The sequence below is a fragment of the Anomaloglossus baeobatrachus genome, chromosome 12 (assembly GCF_048569485.1).
Source record: "Anomaloglossus baeobatrachus isolate aAnoBae1 chromosome 12, aAnoBae1.hap1, whole genome shotgun sequence".
In the NCBI taxonomy this organism is placed as follows: domain Eukaryota; kingdom Metazoa; phylum Chordata; class Amphibia; order Anura; family Aromobatidae; genus Anomaloglossus; species Anomaloglossus baeobatrachus.
This window is the reverse complement of record NC_134364.1, coordinates 72,742,889-72,767,277: the sequence shown is the minus strand read 5'-3', so window position 1 is coordinate 72,767,277 and position 24,389 is coordinate 72,742,889. Positions and strand designations below refer to the sequence as shown.

The window sequence follows — 24,389 nt, the reverse complement described above, 5'->3', positions numbered from 1 at the left end:
GAGGAGCAACCCTCTCTGGCAGAAAAGCACCAGTTTACCTCGCCTAAGAGGACAAGGAGTGTGTTCTTTAACCACTCCAGTTTTCAGGCCGCTGTGACCAAGCCCAGGGCCTGTCCTGACAAACGCTTCCCAAAGCGTGGTTCTGATGACCGTTTTCCCTTTCCACCTGAGGTGGTCAAGGAATGGGCTCATTCACCAAAGGTAGACCCTCCGGTGTCTAGACTCTCAGCCCGGACCGTTGTATCAGTGGCTGATGGCACCTCTCTTAAGGATTCCACTGACCGCCAGGTTGACCTTCTGGCCAAATCTGTATATGAGGCGGCAGGGGCCTCGTTCTCCCCATCTTTTGCAGCAGTGTGGGCTCTCAAAGTCATCTCTGCTTCTCTAGAGGAGATGCATTCCCTCACCAGGGAATCTATGCCCGAAATGGTTACCTTAACTTCCCAAGCTTCAGCTTTTTCATCCTATGTCATGTCTGCCATGCTGGAGGCTTCTCACCGCACTGCGGTGGCTTCGGCTAATTCCCTCGCTATCCGCAGGATCTTGTGGCTTCGAGAGTGGAAGGCAGATGCTTCTTCAAAGAAGTACCTTGCTGGGCTCCCTTTTGCTGGGTCCCGGCTGTTCGGTGAACAACTGGATGAAATTATTAAGGAAGCTACTGGCGGGAAGAGTACTTCCATGCCACAAACTAAAACCAGGAAACCTGTCCAGGGTAGGAACCAGTCGAGGTTTCGTTCCTTTCGTTCCTCCAACTGGTCGTCCTCTAAGCCCTCGGCCTCGTCCACTAACTCAGCCAAGGACCAGAAATCCAACTGGCGCCCAAAAGCGCGTCCACAGAAGACCGCAGGAGCTGCTGCCACTAAGGCAGCTTCCTCATGACTCTCGGCCCGCTCCAGCCACGTCCTTAGTCGGTGGCAGGCTCTCCCACTTTGTCGACGTGTGGTTTCAACACGTCTCCGATCAGTGGGTGCGGGATATCATCTCCCACGGCTACAGGATAGAATTCTCTTCCAGCCCGCCAAACAGATTTTTTCTGTCAACTCCCCCCTGCTCCAAGGCCGCCGCCTTCTCTCAAGCCGTGGCATCCTTGCAGGCCAACGGAGTAATTGTACTGGTTCCCGTCCGGGAACGGTTCAGAGGTTTCTACTCAAATCTCTTCCTAGTCCCCAAAAAGGACGGTTCCTTCCGGCCCATCCTGGATCTCAAGCTTCTCAACAAGCATGTTCAGGTGCGGCATTTTCGCATGGAGTCTCTGCGATCAGTCATTGCCTCAATGACCCAAGGAGATTTCCTGGCATCCATCGACATCAGAGATGCCTATCTGCATGTGCCAATGGCAGTTTCACACCAGCGTTGGCTACGTTTTGCAATCGGAGAGGAACATTTCCAATTCGTGGCTCTCCCCTTCGGGTTAGCCACGGCCCCTCGAGTATTCACCAAGGTCATGGCAGCAGTGGTTGCGGTTCTGCACCTCCAGGGGTTGGCAGTGATTCCTTACCTGGACGACCTTCTAGTCAAGGCTTCATCCAGCGCAGACTGTCAGCGGAGTGTCTCGCTCACTCTCGCCACTCTAACCCAATTCGGGTGGCTTGTCAATCTGCCCAAATCCACTCTGACTCCGACCCAGAGGCTCCTGTACCTAGGGATGCAGTTCGAGACTCTGCCGGCACTTGTGAAGCTGCCCTTAGTCAAACAGCAGTCCCTCCAACTGGCGGTGCGCTCTCTGCTGAGGCCCCGCCGTCATTCCATCAGGCACCTAATGCAGGTGCTGGGTCAGATGGTGGCGTCAATGGAGGCTGTTCCCTTTGCCCAGTTCCATCTGCGTCATCTGCAGCTGGACATTCTCCGCTGTTGGGACAAGCGGACTTCCTCCTTGCACAGGCTAGTGGCTCTGTCGCCACAGACCAGGAGCTCTCTTCAGTGGTGGCTTCGGCCCCTCTCTCTGTCTCAGGGGCGCTCCTTCCTGGCCCCGTCCTGGGTGATCCTCACCACGGATGCCAGTCTATCCGGCTGGGGTGCGGTATGTCTCCACCACCGAGCGCAGGGCACTTGGACTCCGTCCGAGTCAGCCCTCTCGATCAATGTGCTGGAAACCAGAGCTGTGCTTCTAGCTCTCCTAGCCTTTCACCACCTGTTGGCGGGCAGGCACATCCGAGTCCAGTCAGACAACGCGACAGCGGTTGCCTACATCAATCACCAAGGCGGGAGACGCAGCCGCCTGGCAATGTTGGAGGTTCAACGCATCCTTCAATGGACGGAGGACTCCAAGTCCACCATATCCGCAGTCCACATCCCAGGCATGGAAAACTGGGAAGCAGATCATCTCAGCCGTCAGACCGTGGACAGTGGCGAGTGGTCCCTGCATCCGGCAGTGTTTCAGTCAATCTGCCGCAAATGGGGCACTCCGGAAGTGGACCTAATGGCATCCCGTCACAACAACAAGGTTCCGGTTTACGTGGCTCGCTCCCACGATCCTCAGGCCTTTGCAGCGGACGCTCTGGTTCAAGATTGGTCCCAGTTTCGTCTGTCCTACGTGTTTCCCCCTCTAGCTCTCTTGCCCAGAGTTCTGCGCAAGATCAGAATGGAGGGCCGTCGGCTCATCCTCATTGCTCCGGACTGGCCCAGGCGAGCTTGGTACCCAGACCTGCTCCATCTGTCCGTAGAGGTGCCGTGGCATCTTCCGGACCGTCCAGACCTTCTCTCACAAGGTCCGTTTTTCCGTCAGAATTCTGCGGCTCTCAGATTGACGGCGTGGCTCTTGAGTCCTGGATCTTGACGGCTTCTGGTATTCCTCCTGAAGTCATCTCCACTATGACTCGGGCTCGGAAGTCTTCCTCGGCCAAAATCTATCACAGGACTTGGAGAATTTTCCTGTCCTGGTGTCGCTCTTCCGGCCATGCTCCTTGGCCTTTTTCCTTGCCGACCCTTCTGTCCTTTCTACAGTCCGGTCTGCGGCTAGGACTATCCCTCAATTCCCTCAAGGGACAAGTCTCGGCTCTGTCAGTACTGTTCCAGCGGCGTATCGCCCGGCTGGCTCAGGTCCGCACCTTCATGCAGGGCGCGTCTCACATCATTCCACCTTACCGGCGGCCCTTGGATCCCTGGGACCTCAATTTGGTCCTCACGGCCTTGCAGAAACCCCCCTTTGAGCCTCTTAGGGAGGTTTCTTTGTATCGTCTTTCACAGAAAGTGGTCTTTCTAGTGGCCATAACTTCCCTCAGGAGAGTCTCTGATTTGGCTGCGCTCTCTTCTGAGTCACCTTTTTTGGTTTTTCATCAAGACAAGGTGGTTCTCCGTCCGACTCCGGACTTTCTCCCTAAGGTGGTTTCTCCTTTCCACCTTAACCAGGACATTTCCCTGCCTTCCTTTTGTCCGGCTCCTGTTCATCGCTTTGAAAAAGCGTTGCATACTCTGGATCTGGTGCGGGCGCTCCGGATCTATGTGTCTCGCACCGCTGTTCGTAGGCGGTGCACCTCTCTTTTTGTGCTAACCACAGGTCGGCGTAAGGGCCTCGCTGCTTCTAAGCCGACCTTAGCCCGTTGGATTAGGTCGGCCATTTCCGATGCCTACCAGTGTTCTCAGGTGCCTCCCCCGCCGGGGATCAAGGCACACTCGACCAGAGCTGTCGGTGCCTCTTGGGCTTTCAGGCACCAGGCTACGGCTCAGCAAGTCTGTCAGGCTGCCACTTGGACTAGCCTGCATACCTTTTCAAAGCACTACCAAGTGCATGCTCATGCTTCGGCAGATGCGAGCTTGGGCAGACGCATCCTTCAGGCGGCTGTTGCCCACTTGTGAAGTTAGGCTCTGCCTACTTCTCAGTTTTCTGTTTATTCCCACCCATGGACTGCTTTGAGACGTCCCAATGTCTGGGTCTCCCATAGGAACGATAAAGAAAAAGAGAATTTTGTTTACTTGCCGTAAATTCTTTTTCTTATAGTTCCATATTGGGAGACCCAGCACCCTCCCTGTTGCCAGTTCTTGTTCCGCGTGTTATCACCGGCTGTTGTCGTGGACAGAGTCTCCGGTTGTTCCGGTTCTTACTTTGTCTTTACTTGTGGGTGGCTATTCTCCTTCAGCTTTTGCACTAAACTGGCTAGATCTAGTTCTCCAGGGGGTGTATATGCTCAGAGGGAGGAGCTACACTTTTTAGTGTAGTACTTTGTGTGTCCTCCGGAGGCGGAAGCTATACACCTAATGTCTGGGTCTCCCAATACGGAACTATAAGAAAAAGAATTTACGGTAAGTAAACAAAATTCTCTTTTTTTTATTTGGAATATGCAATATAAAATTCATGAAAACAATTAAAAGTGCAAGGAGTCCATATACAGGGATGATCTCACCACTAGAGTAAATTAGTATAATGAATTAGTCATATCTAGATTATAATATGCATATGTAAAAGAGGGGGGGCAGGATAGTAACCTATTGTGGCTATAATACACAACATTTAATAACTATTTAGCCATATGTAAGGGACAAATGTATAATTAATCTAAGCCTGTGCTGAAAACAATTACATTAGCCCTGATCCACCTAGGCAAACCATTTTATACTAAGTACAATATAACACTAAACTACCTGCTGTTGGTATACATAAGGTACCAATGTGACCTAATATAACCCTGTAGTGCTGAATAGCATTAAAAGTTAATTACCAACCTATCAAATTGCAGTGCGAGGCCTTTCAAGTCCCAACGCGCGTTTCACTTCTTCTTCAGGAGGCCTGGAACGGCCAAAATGCAGTGTGAATGGACACTCACTAATACAGAGCTTTTTATAAACCGCATGTGATGCAGAACTATTACTCGGACTTCCATGCTCCCTGCTGTCCTCACATGACTGTGGCAGAAGGTTTCTGTGATGTCCTATTAGTGGGTTTCACTTGGGAATGACAAGGCAGCCATATATCAAGAGACTATGCAGTGTATCAGGGGATCAAAGGTTAATTCCGCGCTGCCAATGGGCCAGACCATAAGTAGTTTCCGTCTGCGGGTTTTGAAGCAGAGGCTTCTTCAGGACATAAAACTACTAAATTAGATTTTTTATTTTTTTTGTCCTGAAGAAGAAGCCTCTGCATCAATAAACATAGACTGAAGCTACTTATGGTTTGGTCCATTGGCAGCGCGGAATTAACCTCTTATTTCCTGATACACTGCTCTTCACCTTTCGGGTCCGCAGCAGCTTCCTTTTTATGTTTTTACTGCATTATTGTGGATTTACAAACCCCCCCCCCCCCTCCCCCGACCAGGTGAGCACACTACAATCGTATATACCCTTTACCACTTTGCGCTGTCTTCATTGCAGTTACTATTCCTACAAAGACACTATGGTCAAAGCATGTGGATTCTTTGTGAATGTGACCTATCACCAAAAAGGTTGGCTAGCCCTGGCCTACAGTATTAAGATGCAGAGTTAAGGTATTCCCATGTTCGACACTGGATATGTCATAAATGTCTGACATCTTGGGACCCGCACTTATGTGTTATAATGGCCATCCACACCAATGTCCAGAAAGTAGAAATCTACAACATACACCATCCAGTATTCCAAAGTGCTTTATTCCATCGTTGTGTGCAGTTAAAAGTAGCGGGGGGAGAGCCGAGTGCAGGCCCCCTATGGACGACGAACGTTTCTTCATCGTTCCTTATGGGAGACCCAGACCATGGGTGTATAGCTACTGCCTCCGGAGGACACACAAAGTACTACACTAAAAGTGTAGCTCCTCCCTCCGAGCATATACACTCCCCGGATGACAAATCCAACCAGTTCAATGCTTTGTGTTCAGGAGGTCACACACACACATGCATCCTTTGATTTTTGATTTCAAAGATTTGGAAGAAAAGCGGGTCCAATCTGGACTCCCGGCATGTCCCTTCTCACCCCACTGTGTCGGCGGTGCTGTTAAGGTTGATTTCAGGGCTGGAGCCCTTTTTCATGCCGCGCTCCTTCACCATCCCTCGGGCTCTGGCTTGAAGTGGGAGCCATCACGGTTCTCACTGCTTTGCAGGAGACCGGTCTCCATCCGCAGCCCTGTTCAGGATCCTGACGGACGGAGCAATCATTCCCCAGGGACCTGGCACCTGCGTCTCACAAGCTAAGTACTGAGACGTTATTACCACAGACTGTGGTCTTTCCAGGGGTCCCTTGTACTTTATTTATTGGGGAGAGTGTGTTTTATAACTGTGTTAACATTTCCGGCCGGTTCTCCAGTTTTCTCTGGAGAACCGCGCCGATGGTGCCTGCACGCTGGCCGCATGGTTAAATCTAGGCCCCGGCTTCGCCTGAGGCCTAGTTTCGATTCTCTTCCCCTGCATGTCAGTCAGTGCAGTGGGACAGTGTGGCTCCGCTGTTCAGCACAGGGAAGGGACACTCCTCACTGAGGAAAGATTCCCTCCCCCGTATGCCTCATTTGCCCTCCGTCCTGCTCTCACAGTAGGCCCCGCCCCCTCTCCTCGTGGAGACGCAGGCTGCGGACGCCATTTTCTCAGCGTTCTCAATGTCTGCATAACACATTGTGACAAATGGGGGCCTGGGCTGGGGCATCTGGAGGGCACAGAGATGTCTATGTAAACGGTCTGGCAAGTCACAACCTCCGGTTGTGCAGCTGCTTATATACTCTGTTTATATACTCTGCTGAGGGTCATCCTGGACAGAGCCCCCACGTCTGCAGCATGTCTCATATCAGAGCAGTGCTGCAAGGCTGTTCTTATTATGCACAGCTGTAGGCTCGTACTGCCTGTACCGAGCACATAACCACATTGTGATGCCTGCTCTAACATAGTGGTGCCTCAGCCTGGAGGCTCATCCCCAGTGGTCCCTCCGGCTGCTCCAAGTGGGCTCATTACCCCCGGCTTGGGTTGAATCCCTCTCTCCAGGGGACAGCTGTCCCGGACACTGCTGAGCATGCATCAGCCCCCTCCTCAGGGCGCTTCTGCTGCTACGGCTCGCTCAGCAAAGCTCACAGACGATTCTTCATCTGGTCTCAGACCCCATCCTCCTAAAATGGAGACGCAGGGTCCCCTTTCCCTCCTCGCCCCGCGGCTCTGGTTCACGAGCTGACTCGCAGGACAAGGAGGATGCCTTTACTGGGGGCTCGGACACTTCTCCATGTACCCCATTGATCTGTCCGGAAGTGACGCAGATGCTAATGATTTGATTGCGTCCATTATATTTGTACTGGACCTCAATCCGCCTGTATCAGGGGAGCACCCCTCTCTGGCAGAAAAGCATCAGTATACCTTGCCTAAGAGAACAAGGAGTGTGTTCCTTATCCACTCCAGCTTTCAGGTTACTGTGACCAAGCCCAGAGCCTGTCCTGACAGACGCTTTCCAAAGCGTGGTTCTGATGATTGTTTCCCCCTTCCACCAGTGGTGGTCAAGGAGTGGGCTCATTCACCAAGGGTGGACCCTCCGGTGTCTAGACTTCAGCCCGGACAGTTGTATCAGTGGCTGACGGCACCTCTCTAAGGATCCCACTGTCCGCCAGGTTGTCCTTCTGGCCAAATCTATATATGAGGCGGCAGGGGCCTCGTTCTCCCCATCTTTTGCAGCAGTGCGGGCTCTCAAAGCCATCTCTGCTTCTCGGGAGGAGATGCATTCCCTCACCAGGGACTTTATGCCCGAAATGGTTGCCTTAACTTCCAGGCTTCAGTCTTTTCATCCTATGCCATGTCTGCCATGCTGGAGACTGTCACCGCACTGCGGTGGCCTCGGCTACTTCCCTCGCTATCCGCAGGTTCCTGTGGCTTCGAGAGTGGAAGGCAGATGCTTCTTAAGAAGTTCCTTGCTGGGCTCCCTTTTGCCGGGACCAGTCTATTTGGTGAACAACTGGATGAAATTATTCAGGAAGTTTTTGGCAGGAAGAGTACTTCCATGCCACAACCCAGGAAACCTGTCCAGGGCAGGAACCAGTCGAGGTTTCGTTTCTTTCGTTCCTCTAACTGGTCGTCCTCTAAGCCCTCGGCCTCGTCCACTAACTCAGCCAAGGTCCGTAAACCAACTGGCGCATGAAGCCGCGTCCTAAGTCGGCAGGAGCTGCTGCCACCAAGGCAGCCTCCTCTTGATTATCTGGCCGCGCCAGTAACGTCCTTGGTCGGTGGCAGGCTCTCCCACTTGGGTGACGTGTGGTTTCAACACGTCTTCGATCAGTGGGTGTGGGTTACCATCTCCCACGGCTACAGAATAGAATTCTATCCAGCCCGCCAAACAGATTTTTTCTGTCAACCCCCCCCCTGCTCCAAGGCCGCCGCCTTCTCACAGGCCGTGGCATTCTTGCAGGCCAATGGAGTAATTGTACCAGTTCCTGACTGGGAACGGTTCTGAGATTTCTACTCAAATCTCTTCCTAGTTCCCGAAAAGGACGGTGCCTTCCGACCTGGATCTCAAGCTTCTCAACAAGCATGTTCAGGTGCGGCACTTTTGCATGGAATCTCTGCGATCAGTCAATGACCCAAGGAGTTTTTTTTAGCATCCATCGACATCAGAGATGTCTATCTGCATGTGCCAATCGCAGTTTCACACCAGCGTTGGCTACGTTTTGTAATCGGAGAGGAACATTTCCAATTCGTGGCTCTCCCCTTGGGGTTAGCCACGGCCCCTCGTGTATTCACCAAGGTCATGGCAGCAGTGGTTGCGGTTCTGCTCCTCCAGGGGTTGGTAGTGATTCCTTACCTGGACGACCTTCTAGTCAGGGTTTCATCCAGTGCAGACTGTCAGCGGAGTGTCTCGCTCACTCTCAGCGGAGTGTCTCGCTCACTCTCAGCGGAGTGTCTCGCTCACTCTCGCCACGCTTGCAAGTCCACTCTGACCCCGACCCAGGAACTTACGTACCTAGGGATGCAATTCGAGACTCTGCTGGCACTTGTGAAGCTGCCCTTAGTCAATCAGCAGTCCCTTCATCTGGCGGTTCACTCTCTGCTGAGGCTCTGCCGTCATTCCATCAGGTGCTGGGTCAGATGGTGGCGTCAATGGAGGCGGTTCCCTTTGCCAGTTCCATCTGCGTCCCCTGCAGCTGGACATTCTCCGCTGTTGGGACAAGGAACCTCTTCCTTGCACAGGCTGGTGGCTCTGTCGCCACAGACCAGGAGCTCTCTTTAAGTGGTGGCTTCGGCCCCTCTCTCTGTCTCAGGGACGCTCCTTTCTGGCCCCGTCCTGGGTGATTCTCACCACGGATGCCAGTCTATCCGGCTGGGGAGCAGTGTTTCTCCACCACCGAGCACAGGGCACTTGGACTCCGTCCGAATCAGCCCTCTCGATCAATGTGCTGGAAATCAGGGCTGTACTCCTAGCTCTCGCAGTTTTTCACCACCTGTCGGCGGGCAAGCACATTCGAGTCCAGTCAGACAACGCGACAGCAGTTGACTACATCAATCACCTAAGGCGGGACTTGCAGCCGCCTAGCAATGTTGGAAGTTCAACATATCCTTCAGTGGACGGAGGACTCCAAGTCCACCATATCCGCAGTCCACATCCCAGGCGTAGAAAACTGGGTGGCAGATTATCTCAGCCGTCAAACCGTGGACAGCGGCGAGTGGGCCCTGCATCCGGCAGTGTTCCGGTCAATTTAGCAGGCGGGGCACTCCGGAAGTGGATCTAATGGCAACCCGGCACAACAACGAGGTCCCGGTTTACGTGGCTCGCTCCCACGATCCTCAGGCCTTGGCAGCGGACGCGCTGGTTCCAGATTGGTCCCAGTTCCGTCTGGCCTCCGTGTTTCCCCCTCTAGCTCTCTTGCCCAGAGTCCTGCGCAAGATCAGAATGGAGGGCCGTCGGGTCGTACTCATCGCCCCAGACTGGCCCAGGCGAGCTTGGTTCCCAGACCTGCTCCGTCTGTCCGTAGAGGTGCTGTGGCATCTCCCGGACCGGCCAGACCTTCTCTCACAAGGTCCGTTTTCCGCCAGAATTCTGCGGCTCTCAGATTGACGGCGTGGCTCTTGAGCCCTGAATCCTTACGGCTTCAGGCATTCCTTCCGAGGTCATCTTCACTGTGACTCAGGCTCGGAAGTCTTCCTCGGCCAGGATTTACCACAGGACTTGGAGAATTTTCCTGTCCTGGTGTCGTTCTTCCGGCCATGCTCCTTGGCCGTTTTTCCTTGCCGACCATCCTGTCCTTCTACAGTCCGGCCTGCAGCTAGGACTGTCCCTCAATTCCCTCAAGGGACAGGTTTCGGCTCTGTCAGCGTTGTTCCAGTGGCGTATCGCCCGGCTGGCCCAGATGCGCACCTTCATGCAGGGCGCATCTCACATCATTCCGCCTTACCGGCGGTCTCTGGATCCCTGAGACCTTAATCTGGTCCTCATGGCCTTACAGAAACCCCCCTTTGAGCCTCTTAGGGAGGTTTCGTTGTTTCGTCTTTCACAGAAAGTGGTCTTTCTGGTGGCCATAATTTCTCTCAGGAGAGTCTCTGATTTGACTGTGCTCTCTTCGGAGTCACCCTTTTTTGTTTTTTTTTCACCAAGACAAGGTGGTTCTCCGTCCGACTCCGGGCCTTCTCCCTAAGGTGGTGTCTCCTTTCCACCTTAACCAGGACATTTCATTGTCCTCCCTTTGTTCGGCCCCTGTGCATCGCTTTGAGAAGGCGTTGCATGTTTTAGATTTGGTGCGGACGCTGCGGATCTGTGTCACCGCTGTTTTTTTTCAGGCGGTGCACCTCTCTTTTTGTGCTGACCACAGGTCAGCGCAAGGGTCTCTCGGCTTCTAAACCGACCCTAGCTCGTTGGATTAGGTCGGCCATATCCGATGCCTACCAATGTTCTCAGGTGCCTCCGCCGCCGGGGATTAAGGCGCACTTGACCAGAGCTGTCGGTGCCTCTTGGGCTACGGCTCAGCAGGTCTGTCAGGCTGCCACTTGGTCTAGTCTGCACACCTTTTCGAAGCACTACCAAGTGCATGCTCATGCTTCGGCAGATGCGAGCTTGGGCAGACGCATCCTTCGGACGGCTGTCGCCCATTTGTGAAGTTAGGTTTCGCCTACTTCTCAGTTTCTGTTTATTTCCCACCCATGGACTGCTTTGAGACGTCCCATGGTCTGGGTCTCCCATAAGGAACGATGAAGAAAAAGAGAATTTTGTTTACTTACCGTAAATTCTTTTTCTTATAGTTCCGACATGGGAGACCCAGCACCCTCCCTGTTGCCTGTTGGCAGCTTTCTTGTTCCGTGTGTTTTCACCGGCTGTTGTTGTAGACAGAGGTTCCGGTTATTCCGGGTTTTACTCTATCTCTACTTATGGGTGGATGTCCTCCTCCAGCTTTGGCACTAAACTGGTTGGATTTGTCATCCGGGGAGTGTATATGCTCGGAGGGAGGAGCTACACTTTTAGTGTAGTACTTTGTGTGTCCTCCGAAGGCAGTAGCTATACACCCATGGTCTGGGTCTCCCATGTCGGAACTATAAGAAAAAGAATTTACGGTAAGTAAACAAAATTCTCTTTTTTGCACCTCCTTGTGCTTCAACGGGTCCCACCCAACACCCACCCTGCTTGTTGGCTGCATCCATGTATATATGCCATGGAGATTTATTTGGTAAATTCTCAATCACTTCTACCCCCCCGGTAAAGGTTATACTGGGAGCACCAGATTTTTCCTAATCCATCTGAGAGCAAACTGAATTGGTGTAAAGACCCTGATTCCAGTGACGTGTCACTTAATGTGCTGCTTTCTACAGTTTTGATAAAATGAATGTTGAGCTGTGTATAACCCCACCCACTGATTGGGCCATTTCTGTGTACACTGTGCATAGGCAGAATGCTGCCAATCAGTTGGTGGGGGAGTGGCTGGACTACCTGGCAGCAGATTTACTAGTCCTCTAGTGAAAATCTCCTGCTGATGATACTTCTTTTATAAAAGCTGCAGCAATCAGCCAAGTAAGTGACACATGACTGGAATCATTGTCTCCTTCTCTACATTATGCTGCTCTCACATTACATGGCAAACGCCTGGTGACAGATTCCCTTTCTGACATCCATGGTTATATTTTGTGTTTCACGATTTTGCCTTCTTAGCTGCTGACTCCGTTTCGGTGACAGACCACAGACCCGTTGTGTCCGGTTACATTCATCTTATGTTTTGTTGATCTCTTTCAGTGTTTTTAGGTTCCGAGCTTCAGGCCTTACAAATCCTACAGAACAAAAAGAAGGACTCGAGCCTGGGCGATGACGTCTGTAAGGAAGTCCGGACGGTCTGTGAAGCTCTGCGCCTCCCTGATCAGTCATCTTCAAACATTACCTTGATGTTAAAAAGCGTGGAGGAAAAGGTGGGGACTTATGTGTCAGGGTCTCCCAACTGCTCATAATTTCTGATGAGGGAGGATTCATCTGTAGAAATGCTGTAATTAATCCTCTACTGTTTATGCTGCAGAATCTCTGTATGTATTACTATAAGGGGCATATCAGACCCTCCTAGTTTACGTAGATTTGAACACCGCAAACATACCATATTTTTAATTTTATAAGATGCATCAGATCATAAGACGCATCCCAAATTTAGAGATAGAAAAGTAAAAAAAAAAAAAAGGGTGTGTCTTACCGGGTTTGGGTTTGAGCGGGGTCACAGGAGGCAGGGGCGTTGTGGTGGGGGCTGTGCTGGCTGCGGTGGGGGCACTGCTGCCTGTGGGGCTGTGCTGGCTGTATGATGCAGGGCGGTGCGATGGATGTCCTAGATGCTTAGTCTGCGGTGCAAGCTTCAAAGAAATGCAGCCCGGAGTGGCACATGCGCAGATTGCGCTCTCGGCTCAATGACAAGCCAGTCAGAGATCAGTGGGCCGGAGGCGGCGCGTCTGTAGATGAGATCTTAACCCACAAGCTCCATCTGCACACGCGCTGACTCTGGGCACCATTACTTGAAGCCCGCACCACCGATAGAGCACCTGCTGCACAGCTCTGCTCCACACAGCCCCCCCCGCCGCAGCCAGCACAGCCCCCCGCCGCAGCCAGCACGGCCCCCACCCCCCCCCCCGGCTGCAGCCAGCACGGCCCCCCCCCGGCTGCAGCCAGCACGGCCCCCCCCCCGGCTGCAGCCAGCACGGCCCCCCCCCCCCCCCCCCCGGCCGCAGCCAGCACGGCCCCCCCCAGCCCCAGCCAGCACGGCCCCCCGGCCGCAGCCAGCACGACCCCCCCCCCCGGCCGCAGCCAGCAACGGCCCCCCCCCCCCGGCCGCAGCCAGTACGGCCCCCCCCGGCCCCAACCAGCACAGCCCATCCCGCCACAGCCAGCACGGCCCCCCCCCCCCGGCCGCAGCCAGCACGGCCCCCCCCCGGCCCCAGCCAGCACAGCCCCCGCAGCCAGCACAGCCCCCCGGCCGCAGCCAGCACAGAGCCCATTCTCCACTTTTTGGTAAGCTACGTTCGGATTATAAGACGCACCCCTCATTTTCCTCCTATATTTTTGGGAGGAAAAGTGCGTCTTATAATTCAAAAAATACGGTATGTTAAAATCTTGTGCATTTATGATTAATGATCTTCACCCTCCACAAACCCTGATAAATACCTTTCACGAGCATCCCGGCACTAATACTTCTATGCACTGATATATTATTTTTATATAAGGAATTTTATTTTTTACAAGTAAATTGTTTATTTTATTGTTTGCAGATTACGGAACTTTTACCAAAAGCGAAGGCTTCCAGCATCAACCAGGGGCTGCTCAATGTGGACCTGAATGCTCAGCAGCTGGTGAGGACGCGGTGCCATGTACAGAATACTTGTGGGCGAGGTGTATATTTACAGATTATACAGGGTCTGCGTAGGATCCAGGATCTAGAGAGAGAGCAAATGATTACTTGTTATCCATAATACACAATGCTATCAGAATGAGGCTGTATGGAAGCACGTGGACTCCCGCCTGCCTCTCTATAGTGCTGCCATATAGCACATTACAGGGCTAGTCTCAGTGTGCAGAAAAGCTCCGTAATATGGAGTGCAATGGAGCATTCCAGATTTATTTGAGAAAAATCCTATGTGTGTCTCCATATGAAATCAGAGATACAGTAAGGCACCATAGACATCTATGGGAGACCTTAAATCTAAAAAGGTGTGCGTGAAGTCCTCAGGTAACTACTAGATAGATTTGGTAGGTTTGATCATAACCCAAATTTGTATGCGAGTTTGAACAGGGACAGCAAAAAAAATCCTAACACCTTATCACTGACCTCTCTGGCTGCCCCACTGCTCTCTGCCCACTGTCTGGTCCTTTTCTTCCTGCCATAGCACTGTATCTCTGGCCTCCTCACTATAGGCCAGGACATCAAGCTGCCTCCAGAGCTTGCAGGATCATAAGGTCATGTCTTACGTCTTGACGTTACAATGCTTAGGAAGTGCCATCTATTTTCTAACCTTCATTCTAATAGACAAATGTGAACAGGTGCAAACTGAACATGCAACATATTCTAACAAACAGCTGCACTCTGAAATGCAAATCAGGAACTACCACTTGCTTGTATGTTTACAGTGTTCAGCATAAATGAGTACACCCTTTTGAAAACATACATTTTAATTAATACCTCACTAAGCAAAATTTTGACAAGACGGAGTTTCATAGCATAACATGAACATAAGGTTCATAAGGATGATTGAATGCCAAAATATCTGACTTCGCGAATATCCGACGAATAGGTTGCCACTACTTGAACATCTAAGAATCTAATGTCCTAACCCAGAATAAATTATATGTATATTACTGTGTGTGTGTGTGTGTGTGTGTGTGTGTGTATATATATGTGTGTGTGTATATATATGTGTGTGTGTGTGTGTGTGTGTGTGTGTATATATATATATATAATAAAAAAATATAATACGCGCGCACACACATACATAAATATACACGGTGCAGTTCAAAAGTTTAGGATCGCTTAGATATTTCCTTATTTTTGAAAGAAAAGCACATTTTTTTTTTTTTTCTTTCAATGAAGCGAACATTACATTAAACAATAATCTACTCTATATATTGTTAATGTGGTAAATGACTATTCTCGCTGCAAACGTCTGGTTTTGAATGCAATATCTACGTAGGTGTATAGAGGTCCATTTCCAACAACCAGCACTCCAGTGTTCTAATGGTACATTGTGTTTGCTAACTGTGTTAGAAGGCTAATGGATGTTTAGAAATCCCTTGAAAACCCTTGTGCAAGTATGTTAGCATAGCTGAAAACAGTTTTGCTGATTAGAGAAGCTATAAAACTGACCTTCCTTTGAGCTAGTTGAGAATCTGGAGCATTACATGTGTTGATTCCATTAAACTCTCAAAATGGCCAGAAAAAGAGAACTTTCATGTGAAACTCGACAGTCTATTCTTGTTCTTAGAAATGAGGGATATTCCATGAGAGAAATTGCCAAGAAACTGAAGATTTCCTACAAGGGTGTGTACTACTCCCTTCAGAGGAGAGCACAAACAGGCTCTAACCAGAGTAGAAAGAGAAGTGGGAGGCCGCGCTGCACAACTGAGCAACAAGACAAGTACATTACAGTCTCTAGTTTGAGAAATCGACGCCTCACAGTTCCTCAACTGGCATCTTCTTTAAATAGCACCCGCAAAACGCCAGTGTCAATGTCTACAGTGAAGAGGCGACTCCGGGATGCCGGCCTTCAGGGCAGAGTGGCAAAGAAAAAGCCATATCTGAGATTGGCTAATAAAAGGAAAAGATTAATATGGGCAAAAGAACACAGACATTGGATAGAGGAAGATTGGAAAAAAAAGTATTATGGATAGACGAATCCAAGATTGAGGTGTTTGGATCACACAGAAGAACATTTGTGAGACATAGAACTACTGAAAAGATGCTGGAAGAGTGCCTGACACCATCTGTCAAGCATGGTGGAGGTAATGTGATGGTCTGGGGTTGCTTTGGTGCTGGTAAAGTGGGAGATTTGTACAAGGTAAAATGGATTTTGAAGAAGGAAGGCTATAACTCCATTTTGCAATGCCATGCCCTGTGGACAGCGCTTGATTGGAGCAAGTTTCATCCTACAACAGGACAATGACCCAAAGCCACCTCCAAATTATGCATGAACTATTTAGGGAAGAAGCAGTCAGCTGGTATCTATCTGTAATGGAGTGGCCTAGTCCCCAGATCTCAACCCTATTGAGCTGTTGTGGGAGCAGCTTGACCGTATGGTACCAAAAAGTGCCCATCAAGCCAATCCAACTTGTGTGGGGGGGGGGAAGCATGGGGGGGGAAATATCTCCAGATTACCGCCGCAAATTAACAGCTAGAATGCCAAAGCTCTGCAAAGCTGGAATTGCTGCAAAGGAGCATTCTGTGCCGAAAGCAAAGTGTGAAGGAGAAAATTATTATTTCAAGTAAAAATCATTATTTCTTTGTCGCTCCATTGGGAGACCCAGACAATTGGGGTGTATAGCTTCTGCCTCCGGAGGCCACACAAAGTATTACACTTTAAAAAGTGTAACCCCTTCCCTCTGCCTATACACCCTCCCGTGGACCACGGGCTCCTCAGTTTTATGCTTTGTGTGGAAGGAGGCACACATCCACTCATGCATTCTCATAATTTAGTTGTCGGCTGGAAGAAAAGAGGACCCCCACGGGGTCCCCGGCATGTTCTCTTCTCACCCCACTATGTCGGCGGTGTTGTTAAGGTTGAGGTACCCATTGCGGGTACAAAGGCTGGAGCCACATGCCGTCTCCTTCACCATCCCTTATGCGGCTCTGGGAAAAGTGGGATCCTGAGCGGTCATCCATTTGCTGGGACCGTGCTCCATCCGCAGCCCCTGGTGGAACCTGCCGGACCGGAGCCTCTTCAACCCCAGGGACCGGGCCCTGATACTTAAAGGTACTCTGTGTCCCCATTGGGGACTGTACAGGGAGCGCACCTTCTTCCCGGAAGCCGCGGTAGTCGTAAAACTGAGGAGGCAGGTGGACTTCCGCGCCAACCGGGCCTGCTTGTCGGGCGCGGCCTCAAATTTAGTCCCCGGCTTCACCGCGGCCTAGTCGCGAAAATCCCGCCCCTGGGCCGGCCTGTCAGGGGTAAGGGCGGGATTACCGACATGATGTCGGATGTGACGGCTTGAGCATCCTGCATGTCTTCCTCCCCCCTCACTGACCACTGTGGAGACCCCAGACGGTACCCATTGCGGGTACGGAGGCTGGAGCCACAGGCCGTCTCCTTCACCATCCCTTATGCGGCTGGGAGAAGTGGGATCCTGAGCGGTCATCCATTTGCTGGGACCGTGCTCCATCCGCAGCCCCTGGTGGAACCTGCCAGACCGGAGCCTCTTCAACCCCAGGGACCGGGCCCTGCTACTTAAAGGTACTCTGTGTCCCCATTGGGGACTGTACAGGGAGCGCACCTTCTTCCCGGAAGCCGCGGTAGTTGTAAAACTGAGGAGGCAGGTGGACTTCCGCGCCGACCGGGCCTGCTGGTCGGGCGCGGCCTCAAATTTAGTCCCCGGCTTCACCGCGGCCTAGTCGCGAAAATCCCGCCCCCGGGCCTGCCTGTCAGGGGTATGGGCGGGATTACCGACATGACGTCGGATGTGAGGGCTGGAACATCCTGCATGTCTTCCTCCCCCCTCACTGACCACTGTGGGGAACCCAGACTCCCGCTCTTTGCTGGCGCCGCCCTCGGCCCCACTTCTCCCCTGAGAGCTCCGGCGGCCATTTTCTGGCATTCTGCCGGTGGGTGCTTCTCAGGGGAGCTCAGGGTGAACACAGCACCCGGTGCTGGTCCCCATAGGGTGCCGGATACATATGTATATATTATATATATTTCTGTTCGGACAGACTGTATACCCTTTGTTCACATTTACCTTCAGTGGTCACTCTCCTAGGAGACAACAGCATGTCGTCCCAAGGAGCAAAGCTACTAAGGCACAGGTTTTTCTCGCAGTCTGTACCTCTTGTGGGGCTATGTTACCTGCGGGATCCACCTACCCTCACTGTGAGCAATGCTCGACTCCTGCCTCGCTTGCTCAGCCGGAGCCTCGGGCACTGGTGGGCCCCTCGGCTCATGTAGACCCCCCTGCTCCCCCTGAGCAGGCTGCAGGGACAGAGTCACCGGTGTTGGCCCTCAGTCATTTTCATATGAACAAATGGTCTTCTAAGCTCCTTGAGGCATTGCAGTCCAGACCGGACCCTTCACAGGCCCCGGCCCCTGTTAGCTTGTCTCCTCCAGGCCCCTCTCGGTCCGCGCCGCAGCGCGCTCCCAGGTTGAGCCCTAGGTCTCAGGCGGAGGACTCCTGCCCGGACCGCAGTCCAAGACCGGCTAAGCGGTCTCGCTGGGACTCTTCCCCGACTTCCTCATGCTGCTAGGGATCCCAGCTTGAGGACTCTCAGGAAGACGAGGCGGACGGGGGAGCTTAGGGCTCTGGCCCTGATTTCACCCTTAACCTTGATACTCCTGAGGGGGACGCCTTAGTAAATGATCTTATCTCGTCCATCAACCAGGTGCTGGATCGCTCTCCTCCGCCTCCTCCTGTAGAGGAGTCGGCTTCTCAGCAGGAGAAACACCAATTTCGGTTCCCCAAATGTACACACAATACGTTTTTTGATCACTCTAACTTCAGGGATGCTGTCCAGAAACCCAGAGCGCTCCCGGACAAGCGCTGGGTTAAACGTCACACTGACACGCGTTACCCCTTTCCATCTGAAGTCGTTAAGGGTTGGGCTCATTCTCCCAAGATGGATCCTCCAGTCTCCAAATTGGCTGCTAGGTCCGTTGTGTCTGTTGCAAATGGCTCATCCCTGAAGGATGCCACTGACAGACAGATAGAGCTCTTGGTGAAGTCCATCTGTGAGGCCACGGGCGCGTCTTTCGCCCCGGCCTTTGCAGCCGTGTGGGCTCTCCAAGCAATCTCGGCTTGTCTGAAGGAGTTTAATGCTGTCACATGGAATTTTGCTCCGCATGTTCCGTCTTTGACTCTCGGGCATCAGCCTTTTCGTCCTACGCCATGAACGCCGTCCTGGACTCCCACTAGCCGCACGGCTGTAGCATATGCTAACTCCGTGGCAGTTCGCAGGGCCATGTGGCTGCGCGAATGGGAACCAGACTCGGCTTCAAAAAGGTTCTTAACTGGTTTGCCCTTTTCTGGCGACCGTTTATTTGGCGAACGATTGGATGATATTATTAAGGAATCCAAGGGAAAGGACTCCTCCTTACCCCAGTCCAAACCTAAGAGACCTCAGCAAAGAAAAATCCAATCGAGGTTTCGGTCCTTTCGTCCCTCCGCCAAGCCACATTCTTTTTCGTCCAACAGGCCGGAGAAAGGCCAGAGGAACTCATATGTGTGGCGGCCCACGTCACGACCCCAAAAGGGCCGCAGGGGGCACTGCCTCCAAAACGGCCTCCTCATGACTCTCGGCCTCCCCTAGCCGCATCCTCGGTCAGTGGCAGGCTCTCCCGCTTTGGCGGCGCCTGGTGGCCACAAGTTCAAGACCGATGGGTGAGAGACATTCTGTCTCATGGTTACAGGATAGAGTTCAGTTCTCGTCCTGCGGCTCGTTTCTTCAGAACCTCTGGGCCCCTTCTCAGGTGGCGTGTCAACAAAGCCTTGCCGTCGCTCTGGCGACTCTCCAGGGACAAACAGCTTTCTCTGCAGGCGGGGGTGCAATCACTTCTTCGGAGTCAGTCACACCCCTTAAGGCGCCTCATGCACTTCCTGGGGAAGATGGTTGCAGCTATGGAGGCAGTGCCGTTCGCGAACCAAGGCGGCACTCACAGTCGTCAAGCCTTCCAGGAAGTCCGGCGGATTCTGCAGTGGGTGGAAACCACAGGCTCCACCAGCTCCGCAGTTCACATCCCGGGCGTAGAAAACTGGGAAGCAGATTTTTTCAGTCGTCAGTGCATGGACGCGGGGGAATGGTCTCTGCACCCAAAAGTGCTTTGAGAGATCCATCGCCGCTGGGGAACGCAGGACGTCGATCTCTCAAGGTCTCGGCCTTCATGGCACGGTCTCAGGATCACAGACCTCTGGCAGCGGACGCTTTAGTCCAGGATTGGTCGCAGTTTCGACTGCCTTATGTGTTTCCTCCTCTGGCGATGCTGCCCGGGGTACTACGCAGGATCAGGTCCGACTGCCGTCGCGCCATTCTCGTCGCTCCAGACTGGCCGAGACGGTCGTGGTATCCGGATCTGTGGCATCTCACGGTGGGTCAACCGTGGGCACTTCCAGACCACCCAGACTTGCTGTCACAAGGCCCGTTTTTTCCATCTGAATTCTGTGGCCCTCAACTTGACTAGGTGGCCATTGGTCCCTGACTCCTAGAGTCTTCAGGGTTATCTCAGGATGTCATTGCCACCATGAGACAAGCCAGGAAGCCAACGTCCGCCAAGATCTATTATAGGTCTTGGCAAGTCTTTCTATCCTGGTGCGCTGATAACGGCTTCCTCCATGGCCGTTTGCCTTACCCACATTCCTTTCATTCCTACAATTTGGAATGGACAAGGGTTTGTCCCTCGGCTCTCTCTCTAGGGCCAAGTATCCACGCTCTCCGTGTTTTTCTTTCAAAAGCGTCTAGCCAGGCTTCCGCAGGTCCGTACGTTCCTGCAGGGGGTCTGCCACATGGTCCCACCTTACAAACGTCCGTTGGAACCCTGGGATCTTAGCAGAGTCCTGACGGCTCTTCAAAAGCCGCCTTTTGAGCTGCTGCGGGAGGTCTCTCTCTCCCGTCTTTCGCAGAAGGTGGCCTTCCTGGTGGCAGTCACATCACTTCAGAGAGTGTCTGAGCTTGCAGCGCTGTCATGCAAGGCTCCCTTCCTGGTTTTCCACCAGGATAAGATTGGTTCTTCGTCCTGTCCCGGAATTTCTCTCTAAGGTGGTATCTCCTTTTCATCTAAATCAGGATATCTCCTTGCCTTCCTGTTGCCCTAATCCAATTCACCAGTGTGAAAAGGTTGTGCACTCTTTGGATCTAGTGAGAGCACTCCGGTTCTACGTGTCTCGCACGGCGCCCCTGTGCCGTTCAGATGCGCTCTTTGTCCTTGTCGCTGGCCAGCGTAAGGGCTCTCAGGCCTCCAAGTCAACCTTGGCTCGGTGGATCAAGGAACCGATTCTCGAGGCCTACCGTACTTCTGGGCTTCCGCTCCCTTCAGGGCTGAAAGCCCATTCTACCAGAGCCGTAGGTGCGTCCTGAGCATTGCGGCACCGGGCAACGGTTCAGCAGGTGTGTCAGGCAGCTACGTGGTCTAGTCTGCACACTTTCACGAAGCACTATCAAGTGCATACCTATGCTTCGGCAGACGCCAGTCTAGGTAGGCGAGTCCTTCAGACGGCGGTTGTCCACCTGTAAGAAGGGGCCGTTTTCGGCTCTTTTTATTGAGGTATTCTTTTACCCACCCAGGGACTGCTCTTGGACGTCCCAATTGTCTGGGTCTCCCAATGGAGCGACAAAGAAAAAGGGAATTTTGTTTACTTACCGTAAATTCCTTTTCTTCTAGCTCCTATTGGGAGACCCAGCACCCACCCCTGTGCCCTTTGGGCTGGTTGTTCTTTTGGGTTATGGTCTTCAGTTCTCCGATCATCCTTCGGATTGAATTTACCCTAGACCAATTTATAAGTTTCCTCCTTCCTGCTTTTGCACCAAAACTGAGGAGCCCGTGGTCCACGGGAGGGTGTATAGGCAGAGGGGAGGGGTTACACTTTTTAAAGTGTAATACTTTGTGTGGCCTCCGGAGGCAGAAGCTATACACCCAATTGTCTGGGTCTCCCAATAGGAGCTAGAAGAAAAGGAATTTACGGTAAGTAAACAAAATTCCCTTTTTCTAACCTCGTCAATGTCTGGACTGTATTCTCTATTCATTATGCAACTCATTTGATAAATAAATGTAGGATTTTTCATGGAAAAGACAAAATTGTCCAGGTGACCCCCAAACGTTTGAACTCTGTGTGTGTGTGTGTGTGTGTGTGTGTGTGTGTGTGTGTGTGTGTGTGTGTGTGTGTGTGTGTGTGTGTGTGTGTGTGTGTGTGTTTTATATATATTTATTTATATATATATATATATATATCACTTAACTGATGTTGGTATTTGTGTCTCTCATGTTATAGGAGCACCTGGAGAAGATAAATGCAGCTCTGTGTAAGGAATATGAGTGTCGTCGCAGGATGCTGATAAAGCGTCTGGATGTCACCGTGCAGTCATTTGGGTGGTCCGACAGAGCTAAGGTGAGAGAAGCAAAACAATTACGAAACTACAATGCGGAGTGTATGGGGCGACGACAGCTGCAGGGGTGACTGAGGACATCTTGCTACAAGTTACTCGTATGGGGAGACTTGGATCACTGTCTTTTTTAGAGATTCATGTCCCTCCTTCCCTCTTCTCCCGTACTGATTTATTGTGTATGGTCAATAATAAATTCCTCCTATAGTATTTAGCTCATCCTCAGGATTTTATAGGAGCTATTCGTATTGACCTGTCTCCCATCTTACCACACCACAAATACATTTAATAGGTCAATCAATAAAATTGCGTCCTGCACACATTGTTAGAGACAGGGACTCGTGTATATTCTGCACCCAATGCTGGAATACGTTGAGATCCTATTAAAAAAATTAAAGGGAACCCGTCACCGGATGTTTATAATACCTAACGGTTGGTGCGGAGCAGACTGGTCGGATGGGCATCTCTGTTCTCCAGGTCCTGCGCCTCCTCTTTCGGCCATCTTTGTCCTCCTTCTGAAGCCTGTGTGCATGACGCATTCTACGCGCGAGACCTCAATGTCGGCTTGTGTAGATGGCCTAGAACGCGTCATCCACACTAACTTCAGAAGGAGGACGAAGATGGCCGAAAGAAGAAGTGCGGACTCTGAGAAAGGAGACGCCCATCCCACCAGGCTGCTCTGCACCGACCGTTAGGTGAGTATTATAAACATCTGGTGGCAGGTTCCTTTTAAATGTAATGAGTAGATAGCATTCCATGCAGTGCCATTAAATGCCACATGAGGGCAGCAGTTCCGTGCTGAGCTTGTAACCGGGAGTCTTTCATTTATAAGCTCCTGGTAGTGTCACCCTGTAATAACAGATGATGATGATTATTTTATGATTTACGCCTATGGAAAAGTTTTGTTTTTTCTTGTTTTGTTTTAACATCCTGCTTATGAATGTAGAAATATATTTATTTGATCTGTGCTTTTAGGCAAAAATGGATGAAATTGCAAAAGTGTACCAACCAATCCGGTACTCCCTATCGCCGAAATCGGGAATCTCTGTGCCGCATCTCTTGGCCGCCAGACGGGATCTGTCCAGGATCGTGCGGACCAGCAGTGGGTCAGTTCGAGAAAAGATGGTGTGCCCTGTCAATAAGGTAAATTGGGATATTTTTGCCCCCTCTCCCCATTCACATGCCACCTGCCACTTTCAGCGTAACTTTGTGAAAAAAAGGAATTGGTCAATTTTGAGGCTCGACCTCTTAAGATCGGATGTGTAGGTTGTGGGTTGGGTGTCCATAACAGACCTATTGCAGATCAGCCTAGTTTATTTAGGAGAGCAATTTGTGCCTGGCGGTTGTCGATGATAAATGTTCCTGCCTGCTTCTGAAGATGACTGAGAGTTTTCCCTTCTGTTTTTCCCATTTATTTGATGCCTGAATCTACTCCAGATTGGTTGGTTTACGGTTTCTGTGCTTAATTGATGGATTTACAGTTGAGTGTTTCTGCTTATTCCATTTGGTTCTGTGTTTGGTTTCTTGTATGTGAGGATCTGATTTCTGCTTTTGTGAGCAGGGCAGTCCCTCCAGCAAAGAAAGGGAGTTTCTCCCTGGTCAATTTTGGATTATTTGCAGATTAGAATATTACTTGTTCTGTGATTTTTATTTCTTCCATTTATATCTGCAGTTCTGTTTTAAAGTGTCAAGCACAAGAGTGCCTGATATAGTGGGGGAGAGTCTGTGTGGTCTGTTTTTTATTATTAAGAGATTAGTATCTTTTCAGGTTTTTTTGCTGGCCGCAATCAGTTATCTGTCCTGTCCTGTTCTATTTAGTAAGTCGGGCCGCACTTTTGCTAATCTATATTTTCTGTGTATTGTGGTTTCTTACATGACCGTTGTTGCATGTTGGGGGCTTGCTATTTCTTTGGGGACTGTTCTGAGGCAAGATAGATTTCCTCATTTTTATCTTTGAGGTGTAGCTAGTTTCTCCAGCAGTGATGAGGTGTCTAGGTGTGTTAGGAACATCCCACTGCTACTTCTAGTGTTGTCCCATAGATACGTGATTGCGGTCAGCTTAGTTTCCAACTGCTCTTGTGGTTTTGTTTTTTCCTTATTAATGGGATTTTTTTGTGATCGTCCACGGTTACCAGATCATAACAGTCACCTGTCAATCATTATTTTTCCTTTGCAATATGCCATTATGTCAGTGCACTGAGGACACGTCTTGTCAGGGCTTCTCAGGAACATATCGGTTTTGTTGTGCTTTTCTATACTTGCGTCTTACCCAGACGGAACAATAAGAGAC

At 51.2% G+C, this 24,389-nt stretch overlaps 1 protein-coding gene across 1 annotated transcript in view; it reads left to right on the top strand.

The window, feature by feature from the left end:
* FAM98B (family with sequence similarity 98 member B) overlaps window positions 1-24,389 on the top strand; it is a 49,507-nt gene that overhangs the window by 15,070 nt on the left and 10,048 nt on the right. Inside the window, exons 4-7 of the mRNA XM_075331096.1 lie at window positions 12,082-12,251; window positions 13,587-13,667; window positions 21,988-22,104; window positions 23,075-23,242. Of these exons, the coding sequence (XP_075187211.1) occupies window positions 12,082-12,251; window positions 13,587-13,667; window positions 21,988-22,104; window positions 23,075-23,242 (536 nt within the window). The remainder of the gene's footprint in view (window positions 1-12,081; window positions 12,252-13,586; window positions 13,668-21,987; window positions 22,105-23,074; window positions 23,243-24,389) is intronic.